The 19,461-nt window shown below is 53.0% G+C and overlaps 1 protein-coding gene across 4 annotated transcripts; it reads right to left on the reverse strand.

Annotated features, from left to right (window-relative positions):
* Positions 1 to 753: 753 nt before the first annotated feature.
* Positions 754 to 9,163, reverse strand: ENGASE (endo-beta-N-acetylglucosaminidase). 4 transcript variants are annotated; one of them, XM_060133988.1, is made up of 14 exons: positions 9,034 to 9,163; positions 8,287 to 8,354; positions 7,938 to 8,139; positions 6,799 to 6,947; positions 5,834 to 5,991; positions 5,161 to 5,309; positions 4,701 to 4,866; positions 3,665 to 3,768; positions 3,226 to 3,334; positions 2,856 to 3,046; positions 2,340 to 2,488; positions 1,783 to 1,888; positions 1,398 to 1,512; positions 754 to 1,200 (listed from the first exon to the last, which is right to left on the reverse strand). In XM_060133988.1, the coding sequence occupies exons 1-14, from the start codon at positions 9,153 to 9,155 to the stop codon at positions 781 to 783; spliced, it is 2,208 nt and encodes a 735-aa protein (XP_059989971.1). In that variant the 5' UTR covers positions 9,156 to 9,163; the 3' UTR covers positions 754 to 780. The 4 variants fall into 4 exon arrangements, with proteins under 4 accessions (XP_059989971.1, XP_059989969.1, XP_059989970.1 ...); XM_060133986.1 differs by having other exon boundaries at positions 1,398 to 1,641; XM_060133987.1 differs by having other exon boundaries at positions 1,783 to 1,891.
* Between the last annotated feature and the right edge of the window lie 10,298 nt (positions 9,164 to 19,461).

Below are 19,461 nucleotides of genomic sequence, written 5' to 3' on the forward strand. Positions count from 1 at the left end.
GCCTCCTGCTGCTCGAGCTCACTGGGCTCACCAGCTTGCACCTACGACCCGGAAGAGACGAAGCAGGACACAGGGCCGATGGGAATGCTCGGAAGTGGCTCTGGCTCAGGGGGACGGTAAACTGGGAAAAAGCCAGGACACGAGGTGGTCTGGCCCGGGTGCCTGCCCTGCCTGGGGCTGGTGTGACCTGGCGCAGCCTGGCCTGGGGCTCCCATTCCTGGGGAAGAGGTCCCCCGGGGACACCCTCTCAGCACTTGCAGGGGCCACTGTTCCTGAGCTACTGCCCCCCCCACCCCACTGCTCTCCTCCCCCATCGGGGCCCCTCTATCTCATTCCCACCCTTGGAAGCATCTCAAGGCCCTACTCCGAGGCCCTCTCGCCACCATTAAGCTCGCTTCTAACCGTCCCAACTGCAGGAATAAAAGGTCACCATTGTCAGCATAAGCATCTTTCAGCCTATTAGGCAATTCCCTTTATGGAATTTTCTAGACTAAATTTTCCCAAATCTTTTCACTTGTACCCGGAAACTGTATACTACGGAGAGGGATTAGACAAAAAGGGGGGGGGGTCCATTCACCGTTGGAATTATCAACTCAGCAAACTGACTTCTCAGTTTTCCTATCCTAATGCCCCAACGAAGAGCCACAGCCCACAGCCTTCCGGGGCCCGTGACCTTCTGGCCCAGCCCTTGGGACCCGGGCCTTCCCCGCACACGGGTGAGGCCCCAGTGCGGAAGAAGTCTTATCCTTGAGGTGGGAGACTCTGTGCTTTAATGGTCGCTCATGTGCGGGGCGTGGAGTACAGCATGGCCGCCCTGCCCCACTCGGCCCGCGGCACCAGAAACCCCTCCTTGGGGATGGGCTCCACCAGGAACTCCACACGGCCATCCCGGCCAGGCTCTGCGGCTGCCACTGCTAGGTCCACTATCCGATACCGGTTGACAAAAGCCAGGCCCAGGAGTGTGGGCTTCTCTGGCTCCGACGGCCCCCTGCAAGGAGAGTCACCTCCTGACCCTCGGCAGCAGTGGATCCGGAAGCATCGGACATGAGGGAGGAGGTAGGCCCAGTGCAGAGTACAGCTGAGCCGGAGCCCAGCGGGGCCGCTCTCCCCCTCGGAGGCGGCCGGCTGCCAGCGCACCTGCGAGACAGTCACGGCCTGCACCTGAGGCAGAGGCGTCAGCAGGCTATTGGCGTCCACCACCTGCCAGAAGAGAGAAGGCTCAGCACGGCCCGAGAGCCCAGGGCTGGTTGGAGGGCGCCTGGCCCTGCAAGGTCCACCCCCCGCACCTGTGCCCCAATCCCCCCGGGCCAGCGGAGGCAGCAGGGGGGCGCTCGGCCTCATCTGCAGCCAGACAGATGCCCCAGCCGAGCCCCAGCCGGCTCCCTGAGATAGCTCACCTGGATCTCTCCAAGGCGACAGACGAAGTTCTCCTCCTCCTGGCTGCCCGGAGGCCGGGAGAAATTAACGAAGAGGGCCTGCAGGAGGCAGCCCCGCAGATTCACTTCGTAGCAGCTGGGAGAGGCAAACAGGCCGGTCCCAAGGGGCCTCAGCTTGGCACCTTCAGACTGGCTGCTCAGAGGCCCCGAGCCACAGGGAGCTCCATCCCAAAGTGGATCCTGCGGTCTTGTGTCACTGAGCTGCCTGAAATCCGAGGGGTCGGCCCAGGGCCCCTCCATTCCCGCCATTTCTGGGGTTTCTCAGTGGACAGTCCCTCACTCTTCAATCCCCACCCCAGCGTGGCCATCCCTGGCGGGGGATTCAACAGGAAGGGGAGGGACTCACCGCTGGACCCAGCCCCCGCTGAGCTGCTGGCCGCAGCGGCCCACCCATTTGGCCAGCTTGGTCGGGGGCACCCGGAGGGGTCGGGGACTGCGCCTTGAGCTCGTTTCTGCTGGGGCAGGAGACACAAGACTTTAACAAGGAGAGTCCAAAGGAAACCGCACTGGGAGGTGTCACTGAATCGGGAGCCGGGGGCCCAGCAAGACTCCCTGGTGGCCCCAGGTGCTCTCGGCCCGATGGGCTGAGGCCTCAGGAGAAGGGGAACAGGGAGGAGAGGAGGAAAACTCAGGGACGGATGACCAGGACTGGCCCATGGACATCCTCGCTCTCAGGGCGCAGGTGCACAAGACCCCCCATGGGAGCACACCTCCACCCGCACCGCAGGGCCGCAGCCCAGAGGTTCCAGCTGAAGGGCGAAACTCCCTGTCCAGGCCTGGACCACAGCAGTGCCCCCAACCCCAGCTGCCCCCGCACCCCATGCAGCTTTCTAGCTTCCTCCTCCCCGAGACGTCCCCTGAGAAGGCAGAGGCCTGTGAGGAAGGAAGGAGCCATCCCCTCACCGCTCAGCGCCGAGATGCCTCCCACGTGACAGCTGCCTGCGTCCCCCGTGGTGAGCTCCAAAGCCACCCCCACAGCCGAAGGTCCTTCTAGCTTGTACACCATGGACAGGAAAACCTTGGGCGGCACTGGGACCTGCAGGGAGAATAACCTGGAGGAGGAAGGTCCTGTGATGAGAGGCCACAGGGAAACTGCTGGGAAGCGGGACTGTTCCGGGTCCCATCCGCCAACTTCTCCCTCCAGGACGGGGAGGGGGAGCGGGCTGCCCGCGAGGCCAGCCTCAGGTCTGCGAAAGGAAAATGCACACAAGAGTGTGCAGGTAGCTGACGCTACTCTCCTGGACACTCAGAAGCGGTGAAGATGGTAAACTGTATGTTGCGTGTTTTTCACACAATAAAACAAAACCCCGGCTCTGTACTCACTCTGGCCTCTGCTGCCCACCTGCCCAGTTAGGCGACTGACATGGACGATGGGGGAAGCTGACAGGCCCTACGTCTCAGCCCCACTCACTCACCTACCTCACAGACACGTTTCCAACCTCAGGTGGAATCAGCCCCCGGATAAGCAGAGAGCTGCCCCCGTTCCAGGCATCTTCCAGGCAGCAGTGCATCTTCACCCAGCCCCGTCCGTCCCCTTCCAGCCTGTGCTCTCCAAACAGGGGCTGGATTTCCTGGGCACTCAGGTGGTACCAGGGCCCCACGGCCTCCTCCTGAAGAAAGAGACAGAAGTGGAGGGAGGGCAGGGGGCAGATGGAGCCGTCACGCCCAAGGCCCCCCCCACCGGTCCCACGTGAGGACCAAAGACGAGAGAGAAGGCAGCCCCTTCGCCAACATGCGGCACATCCGGGAAGCCCCTCGCCCCCGGCCACCCAGCACGGGACCCACGCACCTGGCCATAACAGACTCTTCGAGTCCCCATGCCCAGGCAGAAGGAAGTGACAAAGGGCAAGGAGCAGATGCTGTGCGCGGGCAGATAGCGTTCCAGCAAACTCCAGAACCTGCGGGGAAACGCATGGAGACTCAGGTCCACAGAGGGCTCCGTGACGCCCTGAACTCACTCTTGCGACTCCAGTCTTTCTGGCACTCCTTCCCGAGTGACCGCAGCCCCCCACTGCAAGTCTGCAGGAAGTGGTCCCTCGGGGTACCCAACCTTGGTCCTTCCTGCGTAACTAACTGGTCTCCACGACCCCCAGGAGCAGCCAGGGCAGCTGAACCCCTTGCCCTGCCTTAACCCCACCCCCAGGGGAGCAAGGCCAAAAGCTGGCGAAATCACCTGAGACCCTCCCTGCCACGGGCCACACTCAGGCCCCGGGACACGCAGGACTCACTTGTCCTGGTTCTGGAAGAAATCCCCCTTCTCCAAACACTCGTACACCCAGCCAGGTGCGAACAGAGCCACCGAGAACCCGTGCTTCCGGATCAGCTCCAGTGACTAGGGAGACAGCAGTCAGGGAGATGACCCCGTCCCAGCAACCAGCGTCCACGCATGGCGATGGGGGGTTTGGGGAAGCGGGGAGCCTGGAAAGGGAGGCAGGAGCCCCAGCGCCATTCCGGGCGTTTAGGGCTCGACCCTGCAGTTCTGCAGCCGCCCAGAAGAGGGCGCGGGAGGCGGGGAGGCGCAGAGGGGAATGTCCGAGGGGCAGGGGCCAGCACGGGGGGCGCCCACGGGATACACGTCTCTCTCTCACTACACTTCACACTATATTATCAGCCTCACAGGGGGCGGAGAGAATCTTCAGTTATTGGATTAAATGTATTCACTTAAAGCTTAATTAATGAGTTGAGAACGTCCCCACGGCGCCCGGGAAGGGTAGGATTGACAGCCCCGGGACAGGCTGATTCCCCACTTATCCCACACCAGGTGCAGCAGCCCCCGCGGGCCCCTCTTCTCTTTTCTCACTGCTGACACCGCCTGCCTCGCCAATAAAACCTCACTAGTTATCAAACCAGCAGTTCCCGAAACTGTGGGAGTTCCACCTCAGTCCTTCGCCCTGGGCTAAGGAAACACCAAAATATGCCCCCCGGCTTTCCTCTGAGTCCCCGTTCTCGCTTTGCAATGCTAGCTCAGTGCCCGGCAAAGCACGCAGTCCAAAAGGAAGTAGAGCTACAGATGAGACCAGCAGTCGGAAGAGTGCTTTGGACATTAACGCCTACGTAAAAATGGTACCATCTGACTGCAGAAATGGGCTGCAAGGTAGGATTTTAGGGCAGACCTTGCTTCTTGGTGCTTCCGTTTCCCCACTCTGGGGAGGATCACCGCTGCCTCTCTTTCCCTTGAGGTGCAGATGGCAATGAAAGGGCACAAGGACAGCAGGCACCCGGGCCACTGCCACCACCTCCCCGGCCTCAAAGGCCACCACCCACCTTGTCCGTGTGGAACCGGCCCCCGACGACATTGCCCCGGGCGAACACATCCACTCCCACGTACACGTCGGCCAGGCGCTCCCCAGCCTGCCCCAGCATCCGCTCCAGATGTTCCTCCCGCCAGTTATAGTTGGTGAAGAAGCCATCGCAGGAATCGAAGAAGACCCTGAGGGGGCCAAGGGTGGGCTGTAAAGCCCGGGCCTTCTCCCCTCAAGCACCTGCATCTGCTCAGCCCACAGACTGCGGGCTGCCTCCGGGACCCAGCCCACAGACTGTGGCCCGTAAAGCTGGGCACGGCCGGGCTGACCAGGCGCTCCTTCTCTCTGGTGGTGCTCGGGGTGTCAGACAACTCTGCCCGTCCCTCACTTTCCCCAAGGCAGCCATGCCGGCAACACCTCCGGAAGGCAGAGGGAGCTCCTGCCCCTGTCCAGGGGCCCAGGCCGCCCTCCTGCAGGCTCACCTGTTGTGCTCGTTGAGCTCATCCTGCCACGTGAGTTGCCCGCTGCTCACCACGCTATCATACCAGAGCACCAGGCCCCTGGGGACCTGTTGATGCAGCTGAGTGGTCAGGTACTGGAGGAAGTGGGGCACGTTCCCCACGGCGGCCAGCTGGAGACAGGGAAGGAGACAGACCTTCCGTGAGGCCCAGAGAGGTCTGTCGTGAGAAGCGCCTGGCACAGGACAGACAGGAGGACACTTAACCCCGGGAGCAAACGGGTCCTGGTCCCGGAAGCCCCTCAGCCCCACGGCTGTCGAGCAGAGGGTCCAGCCAGAGGTCCGACTTTCCGTTCTTTCTGAAGCAGGAAGGACATGGACACAGCAATCAGGAAACGATAAAACGCAATGAAAGGGGAGGGCAGCGTGAAGAGGAAGCCACACATGCGGCGCGAGCAAAGCAGAGGTCGCCTTGAAGGAGCCAGAGAAGCAAAGCTCAGCGCGCAAGGTTTCTGGACACCGCGCTGGAGAACATCCATCTCCCTGTGAAGAGGTAGAGGCGTAGGAGCCGGCTCTAACTGAGACGGAGGAAGTGCTGCTGTAGCAGGGACCGGCCTGATGAGGCCGGGGAGTGCGATGGAGGGTCCCCGCGGGGCACAGGGGCCGGCGGGCCAGGCGCCAGGGGCAGGCGTGCTCACACTCAGAGAGTTCTCGATGTTGATCAGCCAGCCATCGAATCGGAAAAACTGGGCAATCAGGACCAGCTGACGGGCCACCGCCTGGTATGAGCGCTCGTCCCCAGCCAGGAAGGCCTCACAGAGCCGCTCCCCTTCTTTCCATTCGGTGATGAAAGTCCCTGTGGGACGGGAGAGAAACAAGGTCGGGCCCGGGGATCATTTCCCCTCTGACCCAGCAGTTCCCAAGGTGTGGTTCCTGCACCAGCAGCGTCACTGTCGCCTGCAAACTTGTTAGAATTTCAAATTCCCAGCGTCCCCAGATATCAAATGAATCGGATCCCCTGGGGGCGGGGCCCCAAAATCAGTGTTAGACAAGCCAGTAAATGATTCGGATTCAGGAGAAAGCTTGCGGAGCACTGCTCTCCCCAGGGGTGGACCACCTACAGCCCTATCCAGCCCCCCACCTCTTCGTGTAAAAACGGTTTTACTGGATCACAGCCCAGCCCATTTGTTTGTCTATTGTCTGTGGGGGCTATTGTCTCTCTGGCAGTTCCAATAGTGACCCAGTGGCCTGGAAAGCTGAAAATATTTACTATCTGGTCCTTTCCAGAAAAAGTTTGCCTTTGCCTGTCCTAACCCATCAAGGCAGGTAAGCTCTACCCACTAAGAAGCAGCCAAAGCCCAAGCCCTTTTTTTTTTTTTTTTTTTTTTGCGGTACGCGGGCCTCTCACTGTTGTGGCCTCTCCCGCTGCGGAGCACAGGCTCCGGACGCGCAGGCTCAGCGGCCATGGCTCACGGGCCCAGCCACTCTGCGGCACGTGGGATCCTCCCGGACCGGGGCACGAACCCGTGTCCCCTGCATCGGCAGGCGGACTCTCAACCACTGCGCCACCAGGGAAGCCCAGCCCAAGCCCTTTCATCACTGGATCACCTGGCAGGTGTGCCAGCGAGTCTGGCAGGGTTGGAGGCGGGTCCCTGGCTCTTACCCAGCACACAGACCCCATGCCTGTGGGCAGCGTTGGTCCAGCCTACTGGGGGGATGGTGACCGTGTGATGGCTGAAGTACACAAAGATGTCGATGTACTGCCAGTGGTAGAAGGAATAGGGGTTCTGCGTGGCTGAGCCCTGAATAAACCTAGTGAAGAAAGCGAACAAAGTCAGGACCCAGAAACAGACAAGGACACGACGACCCCACGGTGAAAAGAGAGGGCAATGGCGAGTGAGTGAGGATTCTCTTCGGTTCCATCCGGTCGGCGCTAACGGCACGCTTGCTGTGAGCCAGGCCCTGCCTAATGACTGCGCTGAGAAGCAGCATAGGCCACAGCCCGGACGTTGACAGGCTTGGTCGCAAGGGAAGCGTTTTCACCAGGCCGTGCAGGTACCCCCCGCATGGGACCCGATGGACTGAGCGTGTCTAGCCTCAACAAGCAGACAAACACAGGACAGAAGGAAAGAGATGGGGAGGGGCTCATGCAGAGCTCCCGTGCCTGGGGTCCCACTCTATTCTGAGGTCAGCAGCTCCCCAGGACACGGCCTGCCTGCAGGTAAGGTTGGGGTTGACAACCACGTGAGCTACACCCGAGGTTACATCACCCGCCTCTGTCTGTACCTTGATGGCCAGCTCTGACTCAAGCCTTCCCAACAATCGTCATGTCCAAGATTGTTTTATGGACGTTTAAGATCTCTAGGCTGACCCCGCAGCAACCTGGAGGAAGCACCCCCGGCTGCGGGGAGGGGAGGGGGTGGAACGACTCCAGAGCCAGTGGGCCAAGATGGAAGGGAGCTCGAGTGAGGAGGATGAAGCAAAGGAATCAGCTGAAGAACCAAGTTTCTGGGCCAGGCCATCTGAAGAGGGTCCCGGCTGTGGCGCCCTCTCCGGCCCCCCCAGACTTCAGGTGCAGGTAGTCCCCAGAATCAGTTTCAGAGCTGAAAGAGGCATCAGCTATTGCCTAATCCAGTGCCCTCTTCCTACAGACGAAACAAAGAGGCCTGAGTTCCTCTCCCAGGTGGTGGCAGTGTGGGCTGATGCCCCATCTCCCGACTCCCCATCCGGTGCTCCCGTCACACGGCATGCTCCCGCCCCTCCATCCCCTCCCGCCAGGCGATGCCCTCGCAGTGTCCTCACTTGTCATCCAGGTACCCGCCCATCATGTCATGGCACATCAAAGTCCGGGGCCTCCTGCTGCTCAGAGGGGGCTGCCGACACTCGGGGGGCCCTAAGGCCACGTTAAAGCCGTCCTCCAGGTTGGGCGTCCACGCCAAGAGTTCCTCCAGGGAAGACAAGTAAAAGCTGATGGGTTTGGTGGTGTCCTTGTCATAATATCGAACTGGTTCAGAGGAGGGAAACAGCGAGGCATCAGTGGAAATTATGGGATTAATAACAGAAAACTTGAGATGGGGAGGGGACAGCCCTCCTGTCCAGAAGCTCCAAGCGTGAACACGGACACAAGTGTCAGAGCCTCGGTCCTTCTCACCTGGCAAAGGGTCTGGGGTAAAACTGACCACTTCTCGAAAGACTGCTTCTTCTTGATCCTCTTCAATTCTAAGCAAAGAAGGAGTTAAATTTCTTTTAAATAAAAGGGTAAAGAAAAAGAGCACTTTGAAGCCAACAGACCAGCCCGCACTTAGACATGCAGGGGGAGATGGCCTCGGGCTTACATTTTTTAATGCAAACTATGGAAACGTGCCTTTGCCCATTCTGTTCCCTCAAACTGGAACACCCTTCTGTTCATTCTCCACCTACTGAAATCCTCCACCTCCTCAAAGACCAGTTCAGATGTCCCCGCTCCAGGCACCAACCCCTTTCCTGCCCAGCATGGGCACGAATAATCCTAATTACACACGCTGGCCTGCCCTGAGCAATTAAAAATGCCACGCTCGGATCCTCTGCGCAGATCCACCGCCAGGGATGGGAGGCACGATCAACGCATTTCGCAGATGAGGATGTCAAAGCTTCCCGCCAGGGCGCCAGGATTCCCAGCCTGGCCCGCTGCTGAGGTCGCATCCCGGTTCCGAGACTCTGTCCGTGCCTGCTGCTGTGCGGGCTGGGGCGGCGGGCAGGACCCGCCGCGGACAGGGGACTTGGGGGCCGAAGATTGCTGTCCTGCGCCCGGAGCTCCCAGCGCGCCTCCCGGGGCCTGGGCCGGGCGCCCATCGACTCTGGCCCCACTGCCCGGCCGCGGGACGGGGCCGCAGGATTCGCCCACCGGTCTCTTACCCACCTCCTCTGCAGCAGCCGCCCGCCTGGCTGGGGATCCCGCTGCTCCTTCAGGGTCGCCGGTGCCCGCAGCCGCCGAGCCCGCCGCCGCGCAGCCGCCCGGGTCCGGGCGCCCGCGGCCTCCATGACGTTGCCCCGCCCGCGCCGCCCGGCAGCCCGGCTGCCGGCCAATCGCAGTCTGGAACCCGCCCCTGACACCGCCAGCCGGCCAATGGGGACTTCTCGGCGCTGATGCCCCGCCCCGACCGGGCTCCGGACAGACTCCCGGCTCGCGCCATGGGCTGGCTCACCTGCTGCCGGGCCTTTGTAGAAGAGGAAGGTCTGGGGGCGGGGCCTGTGGAGGGGAGGGACCGAGACGAGGGGCGGGGAGGGGGCGGGGTCTGAGCCCAGGGCTCCGGAAAGCACCTTTGTACCAGTTCTGGCCTCGCCGGCCTCCTTTTTCAGATGAGCGATCTCCCGAAGGTCACAAAGTCAGTAAATTGTAGAAGCGATATCTGAACTCAATTCGTCTAATCCCTATTCAAAGATAATTTTCAGAAAAAGGTGAAATAATAATTCTCATTCAGGTATAAAAATAGACAAATGTTAAAGACTGTCCTATTCGTTAATCAGAGAAGGAACCAGACAGGTATTATAACCAGTTCAAAAGAGAATCAAAAAAGAGAGCCTTTTATAGATCAGGAATATTGAAATGAGAACGTTAATAGAGGCAGAATGAGTTTTTCCGCAGGAGTGGGGGGTGGGCAAGATCACTGAACGTCTGGACAAGACAATTTACACGTTGTAAAGAAGATGATAAAAAGCTAGAATCAGATTAAGTGGTACAAACTACTGTGTATGTATAAAATAAATAAGCTGCAAGGATATAGTGTACAACACAGGGAATATAGCCAATATTTTATAATAACTATAAAGGGAGCATAACCTTTAAAAACTGTGAATCACTATGTTGTACTGAAACTTATATAATATTGTACATCAACTATACCTCAACTTTTTAAAAAAGCTAGGATCAGATAACAGCAGGATGTACAGTATGTAGACTATGCATAGTTTCCACTGAAGCACAAATTTTTTTCTACACCCCCAAATCTGCAGGGCCCCAAGCCCACAGGGCCTGGAGGTATCTCAGATGTGGCACCTCCCCAGCATCTTGGGCACAGAGGGGTTCCCAGCGTGTGGAGTGTGAGGAGAAGCGCCTGGACTCAAGGCTGGGCCCGCAGGGCTGAGTTTGGGCCCACCCAAGGCGCCCCTCACCCAGCCCCCAACACCCCTTCGTACAGCCGGGAGTGTCCTGCTGCCCAAGCCAAGTTGAGTGGGCCTCTTTATTATCACTGCAGACGTTGAACTTTATGAGGCCCCGAGCTTCCATAAACCCCGAGAGTGGGGAAAATGACTAGGCTGTGGAATACGTATCCCGGCCATGCTGCAAGGGAAGACAGGGCCCTCGGGAGCAGGCGGCAGTGATCACAGGGAGGACAGGGACTGCAAAGCCCTGGGAAGTCTGCCTTGAGAAGGGGGCGCAGGGTCAAGACCCCCCTCTGGCTGTGCTCAGGGAAGCGCAGAAGATGTGGAGTCTGCATTCGATCTGCATTTAAGCCGCTTACCTGCAGCTTAGTGGTACAAATAAACTTGCCATCCTCAGAACTCAGACATAGTTCTTAGAGACTCTTCAGGGTAATGCTCAGTCTCTGGGGGGAAAAATACTCGGGCCTCCCTTCCCTGCTCCTCTTGGCAGTGTTGTCCTCTGGTCTGGGGGAGCAGGGAAGTTTAAGTCACCCTGCACACCCTCCCCAGAGCAGCAGGGAAGACTCTGGTCTGTGGCCTCTGCATTGGCCCCTGCTTTGCCGCCTGCCCTGCAGGTCCCTGTGGCTCCTGGTCTCAAGATCCTTGTCCTGGGTCAGGGCGAGCCTGGAGGTCCCCATGTTTGCCTTGAGCTCACGCTGGTCCCGCTGGGCCTCCACACCCCTCCAAAGCCTGGTTAGGCCCCCTAAAACCCTCACCTTGTAGCCTTTCCAGATAAAGTACAGGACACCCAATTAAATTTGATTTCCAGATAAACAACAAATGGAAACGGGACATGATCATACTATGCAATTCTTTCTCATTTACCCAAAATTCAAAGTGAACTGGGATCCTGAGTTTGCTAAATCTGGCAGCCCTACCCGTGAATCTTCGCTGCAGCCTTGCTGCAGAGCCCCCTTGCCCCGCCACGGGGGCCCCACCGACACCTCCTGGCTCTGTGCATGCCAGCACAGGAAGCCAGGTTGGCTCGGGAACCTGAGCCTGGGGACCTCCCCTGCCTGACCGACCAACTGTGCCACCGGCTTGGTGCTGCGCACCTTGTGTTTCCTGCGCTGGCTGCCACGTCTGCCCCTCGGTTGGGCCCAGCGGAGACCTGGACTCACACCTGCTTGCTTTGCCTTCCTCCACTCTCTCCCTTCCAGCCTCCACAATCTCCCAGGGCCAGGAGCGAGAACCAGGTCACCTGCTCCACAGGCTTCGTTGTTCATATGCTGAAGGGTGTGGCAGCAACAAATTGTCCCCAATATCCCTCCTCCCCTTGTACTTTAGGGAGAGAAGCCCATGTTTTAGCTGGCAGCTGGCTGCTGGCTGCCCAGATGAAGACAACATCCCCAGCAGCTTAGAGGGGCCTGGCGAGCACGTTCTGGTTTCCAGATGAGAATGGAAGTCACACTTGCAATTCTGGCTGTGCCTGCAAAACAAAGGAACGCGCCCCCCACTTTTTCTTCCCTGCTTTCGGCTGGCGGCCAGGTGGGTGTGAGATGTGATGGTAGGCACTGCAGCAGCCGTCTGAGACTGTAAGACAGAAGCCACATTGGGAGGGCATGGAGCAACCAGAGAGAAGGGGCCTGGCTCCCCCAGTGGCACGGACCACAGTATTGCCCTGGACTGCTGGTGTTTGAATTCCTATGTAAGGAAAATAAACTACGGTCTGATTTAAGCCGATAGTATTTTGGTAGCCGAATCTAACTACGACAGGGGGAGGACACAGGAATTTAGAAAAACCTCTCAAAATAATAGCCTGCCTTGCAAGGCTGTTATCGGTTTTTGTTTGTTTGGTTTTTGTTTTGGGGGGGCTTTTTCTTCAAAATCTTATTATCTTATTATTGTTCCTCAGTGCATTCCTTCTGCAGTAAATCCCACTTTCCCTTCACTCAGAGCGCTACCTCAGACCAGCTGGGGTGAGAGCAAAAGTCACATTAAAGACTACTTCTGAACTATCGCTCTGTGTGGTCAGGCCCCTCAAGGTGGCTTGTTCTCTTGCTCTCTTACATCCCCTGCTCCACCAATGCCTGTTCCACCTGCACCCTACTCACCTGACTGACCTTCCTACATACTTGTCCCTGGCCCAGGCTAGATTGTTCTAGTTTTAGATCTGAACATCAACACGATAGCTTATCAAAGGGGCAGTGAGGAATGTGCCCCTCTGCTTGTTCCCCGGTAACTGATGAGCCCACCTGATGTCAATTCCCCCCTATAACTGGTAACCACCCCCTCCCCCTGGGGGCAAAGACGCCGCCACGTCCTGCCTGCCGTGGACTGCACACAGAATGGTGGGCTGTCACTCCGGGACCTTGCTTCCGACATGTAAGCTCCCCGATCCATTAAACCATTGATGTGTCTGTCACTGACTCCAGGCTCTTTGGTCTTGAATCTGGGCCAGCACAGGGCTTGCAGGCCTGCATGGTGCAGCTCAACACACTCCCTTTTACAGAGTTCTCCTAGGTGCTCAGCAAAGACTTAAGGAATGAAAGGATGCTGGGCCCAGCTCCTGGCTCTAGCCACCCGCCTCACCTTTACACCCACTCGAGGCTGTGCCCAGGCACCTGCTTGAACGTCCTGCACAACGAATATTGAGCCCCTCCTGGTTCACGTCTGCCTGTGAGCACACACTCCTCGACAATCATGGCAAACCTGGGGTGCCTGCCCTTGCCGGGTCCCCGTATCATTATACCTGCACAACAGTTACTTTCATTTTCTCCTTTTAAAAATGTAAAGCACTGCAGATGAAATGAATGTTCCCTTTAATCCATCTCCTGATTTCCTTGCCTCCCCTGTCCTCCTGAGACCCCTCAGTATTCCCCCGATTCTATTGGTTTGACCTGTATCCTTCCAGATGTCTTTAAATACTTTGACACACCTGTATATATCTGGAACCATATAACATTGTTTGTGTTTCATAAAAATGGTATCAGAAGAAAGTGACATCATATTGTACACATTATGCTGTATCTTGTTTTTTTCGCTCAGCAACATTTTTGAAATCAAGCCACATTGATTGAAATAGCTCTACTTCGTTTGTTTTCACCATTGTTTGCTCTGCTATCATTTTGACACATCAGTCTACTTACCTATCTACCCATCAGTGGACATTTAAATAGTAAACATTAGTTTGCTATTATTTTTTACATGTTTAAATGAACATATTTGTATAGACCGTTTGAGGTATACGTATGTTTTTTTTCTTTTTTCAGATAAAACAGGATTAGAGCTGCTGAGAGTGACAGCACGCACGTTTTCAGTTTTAAGTCACTAACAAGCTGCCGTCTGAATGCTCCGTCACCAACATCCTCCCTGGTGCTGGGTAAATACAGGTTATTCCACAACCTCTCAAACACTGATGTTATAGAACTTGAAGATTTTTGCTCACTGGGTGGGTGCCCGTAGGTGTCTGGCTGTTGTTTTAAATTGAAGTTGCAGCTTTTCGTGTTGGTCAGCCATTTGGAAATGAGGTCTCTTCTGCGTCATACCTGTTGCGGGGCGGAGCGGGGTTTGCCCATTACTACTGTGCTGTCTTTCCTTCCTGTTGTGTAGGTGTCACATATATTCTAAATACGAATATTTTGCCTCTTACGTACATAAATGGAACAAATATATGTCTGCTTATCTTGTACTATAGGTCTTTTAGATTCTCATGTGGTCAAGTTTATTAATACTGTCCTTTGTGGCTTTGCTGTTTTCTTCTCTTTAGGAGTGCTGTCTCGACCTTAAGGTCATGAAGATGCTTTCCTGAATTTTTAGTTAATAATTGTGAAGTTTAGTTCTTTGTTTTTTATGTCTACAACTTCCAGTTGCCTTTTGAGGGTAGGTCTTTAATATTTCATCTTCCTTTCTGCTTACTGACTTATTCAGATGTTTCTCTTTCTTCCTGGGCCAATTTTATGCTAATAAGTGTTTTCTTTAAAAAGTGTCCATTTCATTGAGGTTTTCAAATGTAGGGTATTAAGTCATTTCTAATCATATTTTTTGATCTCTTGGTTATGCGCTCTCTTTAATTTCCAGTGTTGTTTATTTGAGTATTCCTTCTTTTTTTCCTGATGCTTTTTTTTTTTTGAAGGACTGTCTATTTTATCAGTCCTTTCAAAACACAAGCTCTTCATTTTGTTCTATTTTTTGTTTGTTTTCTATTTCACTCATTTCTGCTTTTATTTTCTTTCCTGTTATTTTCTTTGGATTTATTTTGTTGTTCTTTTTCTGGTTTCAAAAGTAGACAGTGTGGTTCACTTACTTTGAAATCTTTCTTGTTTTCCTATAAATGCAGTTGAGGGAATACATTTCCCTCTGAGAATGACTTTCACTGTATCCAACAGCTTTCACTTTCAGTAAGTTCTAGATGCTTTGTAATTTCTGTTAGTGCCCTGCTAACTCATCCAAAACAATCCTCAATTTTGTTGCAGTAGAATTCATCAGGCTTTTCTGTTACGATTAGTACTTTTGTGTCTTTTTCAAAATGTATTTCCCTACCCCCAACTCATGAGAATATGGAATACTCCATCCTCTGTTATTTTCTAGAAGCTTTATTGTTTTGCCCTTCCCCTTCTGGTCTACAGGCCACCTGGAATTATTTTTGTTTATAATGTGAGGGAGGAGGTCACATTTTATTTTATTTTATTTTTTAATTGAAGTATAGTTGATGTACAATGTTGTGTTAGTTTCAGGTGAACAGCAAAGTGATTCAGTTAAATATATATATATATATATATTTCTTTTTCAGATTCTTTTCAAGTTATTACAAGATATTGAATATAGTTCCCTGTGCTATACAGTAGAACCTTGTTGTTTGTCTATTCTGTATATATGTTTTATTTTTTATCTATGTTTTATTTTTTATCATATGGACCCTCAGTCATTCATGATTTTTGGAAAGACCGTCCTTTACCCCGTGCTTTGCACTGTCCCTTTCTGGAAAATCAAGTGCCCACACATGCTTGAGTCTGTTTTGGGCTCTGTGATATTGTGATTTATAATAAGAAATGTACGTTTGGTCTTCATGTCTGGCACAGAACTCCTAAAACCCTTGGAATTTCCTAAATGATAAGAACCGTAAAGGTGTCTTTTGTGAGTTATAACAAGCCCCTTTCAACCACAACAGAGTTCATGTTAATGAGGTGACTTTCAGGGAGCCCCGCCACCATGTGATGGAGGCTGGTTGCTAGGGAACCAACCTTGCTTAGAGGGTTGGCACTTTCAGTATGCACACCTCCAACTCCGGGGAGGGGAGAGGGACTGGAGATTGGATTAATCACTGATGGCCAATCAATGTAACGAAGCCTCCTTAAAAACCCCTGAACTATAGGGTTTGGAGAGCTTCTGGCTTGGTGAACCCATGGAGGTGCTGGGAGGGTAGCACCTTCCCAAAAGAGCATGGAAGCTCCCAGGCCCTCCCCACATACTTTCCCCTATGCCTCTCTCCCATCTGGCTGTTCCTGAGTTATATCCTTTTATAATTACAGATCTCGTGTATCTCCAATCCTGTCTTGGCATCTGCCTCTGAGAGGGCAAGAACCAACATACCGTCCATAGATTTAGATTTTTTTTTTCTTAATAATATTTTGTTCTCTATGTAGAGGTCTTACACATCTACTGTTAGATTTACTCCGAGGCAAATGACATTTTGTAAGTGGCATCTCTGACGGATTAGACATGGCTGCAAATTCTTTTTGTCTCCTCCCAACCAAAGATAGAGCCTTTTACCCATCCCTTCTCTGGGCTGACCACTGGAATATGACTTCTGAGCCTAGGTGTCAAGCAGGTCTTTCTCAGTGTCGCCTCTGTAGAGGTATCGCCTCTATTCTGTCCTTTGCTTCTTTTGTCTCTCCGTGCTTCTTACTGGATATTTTCTTCAGGTTTATCTTCTAATTCACTGATTTTTCTCTTCAGCTCTGTATAATATGCTGGCATACTCATCCACTGAGTTCTTCATTTCACTCGTTTTATTTTCCACTTCTAGAGTTTCCATGTGGCTCTTTCTTTTTCTCATTAGTTTCAAGTTCTTTGCCACAATTCTCAATCTTGTCTTTTATCTCCTCAAAGGTAGCAAGAATCATCATTTTAATTTTTGATTGTGATAATTCTGCTGTGAGTTTTTCCCCCACATGGTAAGTATTTAATACATACTTGTTGGATATTTTTAGTAGGTAGGCTCTCAACTGAATGGACAACTCACTTAGTGGCTATCTCAATTGAACACTTGGAACAGTTTCTCTATCTTTAGGCAGGGATGTTTTCAAATTATCTAGAGTGTGTGGACTTCTAATCTTACTTGTGAAAATCTCTAAGGTAGAAATTTCTTGTCCTCGCCTGGTCATCTACCTATGGAGAAATGGGCTGTGCTCTATTCTGCCCTGGGAGGAGCTGGTTACCAGGGCCAGTTGAGGTAGGGGCATTTGAGGTCACTGTGCCTTTCTAGTCCCTACTCCAGCTGTGTGGGGACTTCAGAGAGAAAGCCATGGTCCTCAATTAGCTGTCCCTTCTGGAATGCTTCGCTTGGCACCTGAGTCAGCCTCCTGTGTTTGCATGATCTCATCCATCATTTGATTCCAAAATGTTTGTTCGTTAATGCTCTTGGAAGAACTAACCCTGACACTCCCATCCCACCTCATCGGACCCCGGACCCTAGCCCCATGCTAAGTCAAGCCTGGCGTAACGAGACTGGCTCTGCAGCTCAACAGAAGAGGGCAAGGCATTCTGGTGTGTGTGTGTGTGTGTGTTTTGCGGTACGCGGGCCTCTCACTGTTGTGGCCTCTCCCGTTGCGGAGCACAGGCTCTGAACGCGCAGGCTCAGCGGCCATGGCTCACGGGCCCAGCCGCTCCGCGGCATGTGGGATCCTCCCGGACCAGGGCACAAACCCGCGTCCCCTGCATCGGCAGGCAGACTCTCAACCACCGCGCCACCAGGGAAGCCCTGTGTGTGTGTTTTGTTTGCTTTTTATAACTACTTTATTGAAAATATGATTTATATACCATTCAATTCACCCATTTAAACTGTGCAACTCATTTGTTTTTAGTATAGTCACAGAGTTGTGCAACTGCAACTGCTATCAATGTTAGGACACTTTCATCACTACAAAAAGAAATTTCATACCTGTCAGCAGTCACTCCCCCTACCTCCCGCCAGCCCCTGGAAACCGCTAACCTACTTTCTCTCTCTATGGTGTTGCCTATTCTGGAATTTCATATAAATGGAATCATACAGTATGTGGTCTTTCATGACTGGCTTCTTTCACTCAGCATAATGTTTTTGAGGTTCATCCGTGTTGTAGCCTGTATCAGTGCTTTATTCCTTTTTATGGCTGAGTAATATTCCATTGAATGGATGTGCCACATTTTATGCATACATTCATCCACTGATGGACATTTGGGTTGCTTCCGCTTTTTTGTTTATTACAAGTAATGCTGCTAAGAACATTCATCCACAAGTTTGTGTGTAGACATATATTTTCATTTCTTTTGGGTACGTAAGTAGGAGCGGAACGGCTGGCTTGTCTGTAACTCTATGTTTAACAGTTTGAGGAAGTGCCAGACCATTTTCCAAAGCAGCTGCACTATTTTACATTCCTGCCAGCAGTGTACAAGGGTCCCAATTTCTTTACATTCTTGCCAGCTTTTGTCATTTTGATGACACAACCATCCTATTGGTTGTGAGGTTGTAGCTCCCCGTGGTTTTGACTTGCATTTCCCTGGGAACTAGTGATGTTGAGCATCTTTTCATGTGCTTCCTGGTCATTTGTTTATCTTCTTTAGAGAAATGTTTATTGAGATGCTTTGCCGTTTTTAACTGGGTTATTTGTCATTTATTATTGGGTTGCCAGGGTTCTTTATATATTCTAGATACAAGTCCCTTATCAGATACAGTTTGCAAATATTTTCTTCCATTCCGTGTTGTCTTTTCACTTTCTTAACAGTGTCCTTTGATGCAAAATTTTTATTTTATTTATTTTTATTTTATTTTATTTGGCACGCTGTGTGGCATACGGGATCCTAGTTCCCCGACCAGGAATCGAACCCATGCCCCCGGCAGTGGAAGCGTGGAGTCTTAACCATTGCACAGCCAGGGAAGTCCCTAATGCAGAAAATTTTTAATTTTTATGATGTCCAATTTCCTTGTGTTTCTGGTGTCACATGTAGGGAACTATTGCCTAATACAAGGTCACGATGTTTTACACCTAAGTTTTTTTCTCCTAAGGCTATTACTCTAGCTCTTCTATTTAGGTCATCGATCCATTTTGAGTTAATGTTTGTATATGGTATGAGGTAGAGAGACTACTCTTTTGCCTATGGAGGCATCTTGTTTTATTTATTATTTTCTGTAACCTTCCGGTTTTTTCATGATTTGGGCAAGAAAGTCTCATTTTATCCCAGTCTCATTACTGTGGCCCAATAAAACTAGCTTTGCCACCATGCCATTGTGTTCCCGCAGTGAGCCCCACAGAAAATTATCTTTGAGCGTGCACACGTGTGTGCACACACACACACACCCCGTGGGATTGGGCGTACCCTCCTCACTGCTCCCGCCCCTGGCTACAAAGACTCCTGAAAGCTCTAACATAAGCAGTGCTTTCCTTTGCCTGAGTCATCAGCCGTTTCTAAGTCCTTTCGCTAAAACACAAGTATTTGTATTGCAGCTGAGTTTATCAGAACTTTTCCAGGGATGGTTAGCCAATTCCTCAATAGCCAGGGTCAGGACATGGGGAAAGGAGCCAATGCAAGGTAGACTGCTTTGGCCAGGGGTCAGGTGGAGCAAATAACTAGGGGCCACGCGTGCTGTTCTTCTGAGAAGATGGCATCCATGTCACACTGCAGTTAAAGTCCTAGAAAAGTCCTCGAGACATGGCAAGTACCATGTCTTATTTGTCATTGTGCCCCCAGCACCTAGCACCTGGGCTAGCACAAAGCAGGATCAAGAAAGAGCAGAGTGGAAGTGTCAGCAGGAAGGGAGTGGAAGATTGGGTGTGGAAGAGCTTAAAGAGCAAGGGACCCTGAAAGGGGACTGGGTGGGCTCCGGAGCAAAGGCTGCCTCCTCTTGCATGCCGGCTTGGCCGGCAGTGGGACAGGTGATACACGCTCCACGCCACATGACTGTCCCTGGAGAGAGGGCACGCAGTGGGCACCTGGATGAAGCTGATTC

The sequence above is a fragment of the Lagenorhynchus albirostris genome, chromosome 20 (genome assembly GCF_949774975.1).
Source record: "Lagenorhynchus albirostris chromosome 20, mLagAlb1.1, whole genome shotgun sequence".
In the NCBI taxonomy this organism is placed as follows: domain Eukaryota; kingdom Metazoa; phylum Chordata; class Mammalia; order Artiodactyla; family Delphinidae; genus Lagenorhynchus; species Lagenorhynchus albirostris.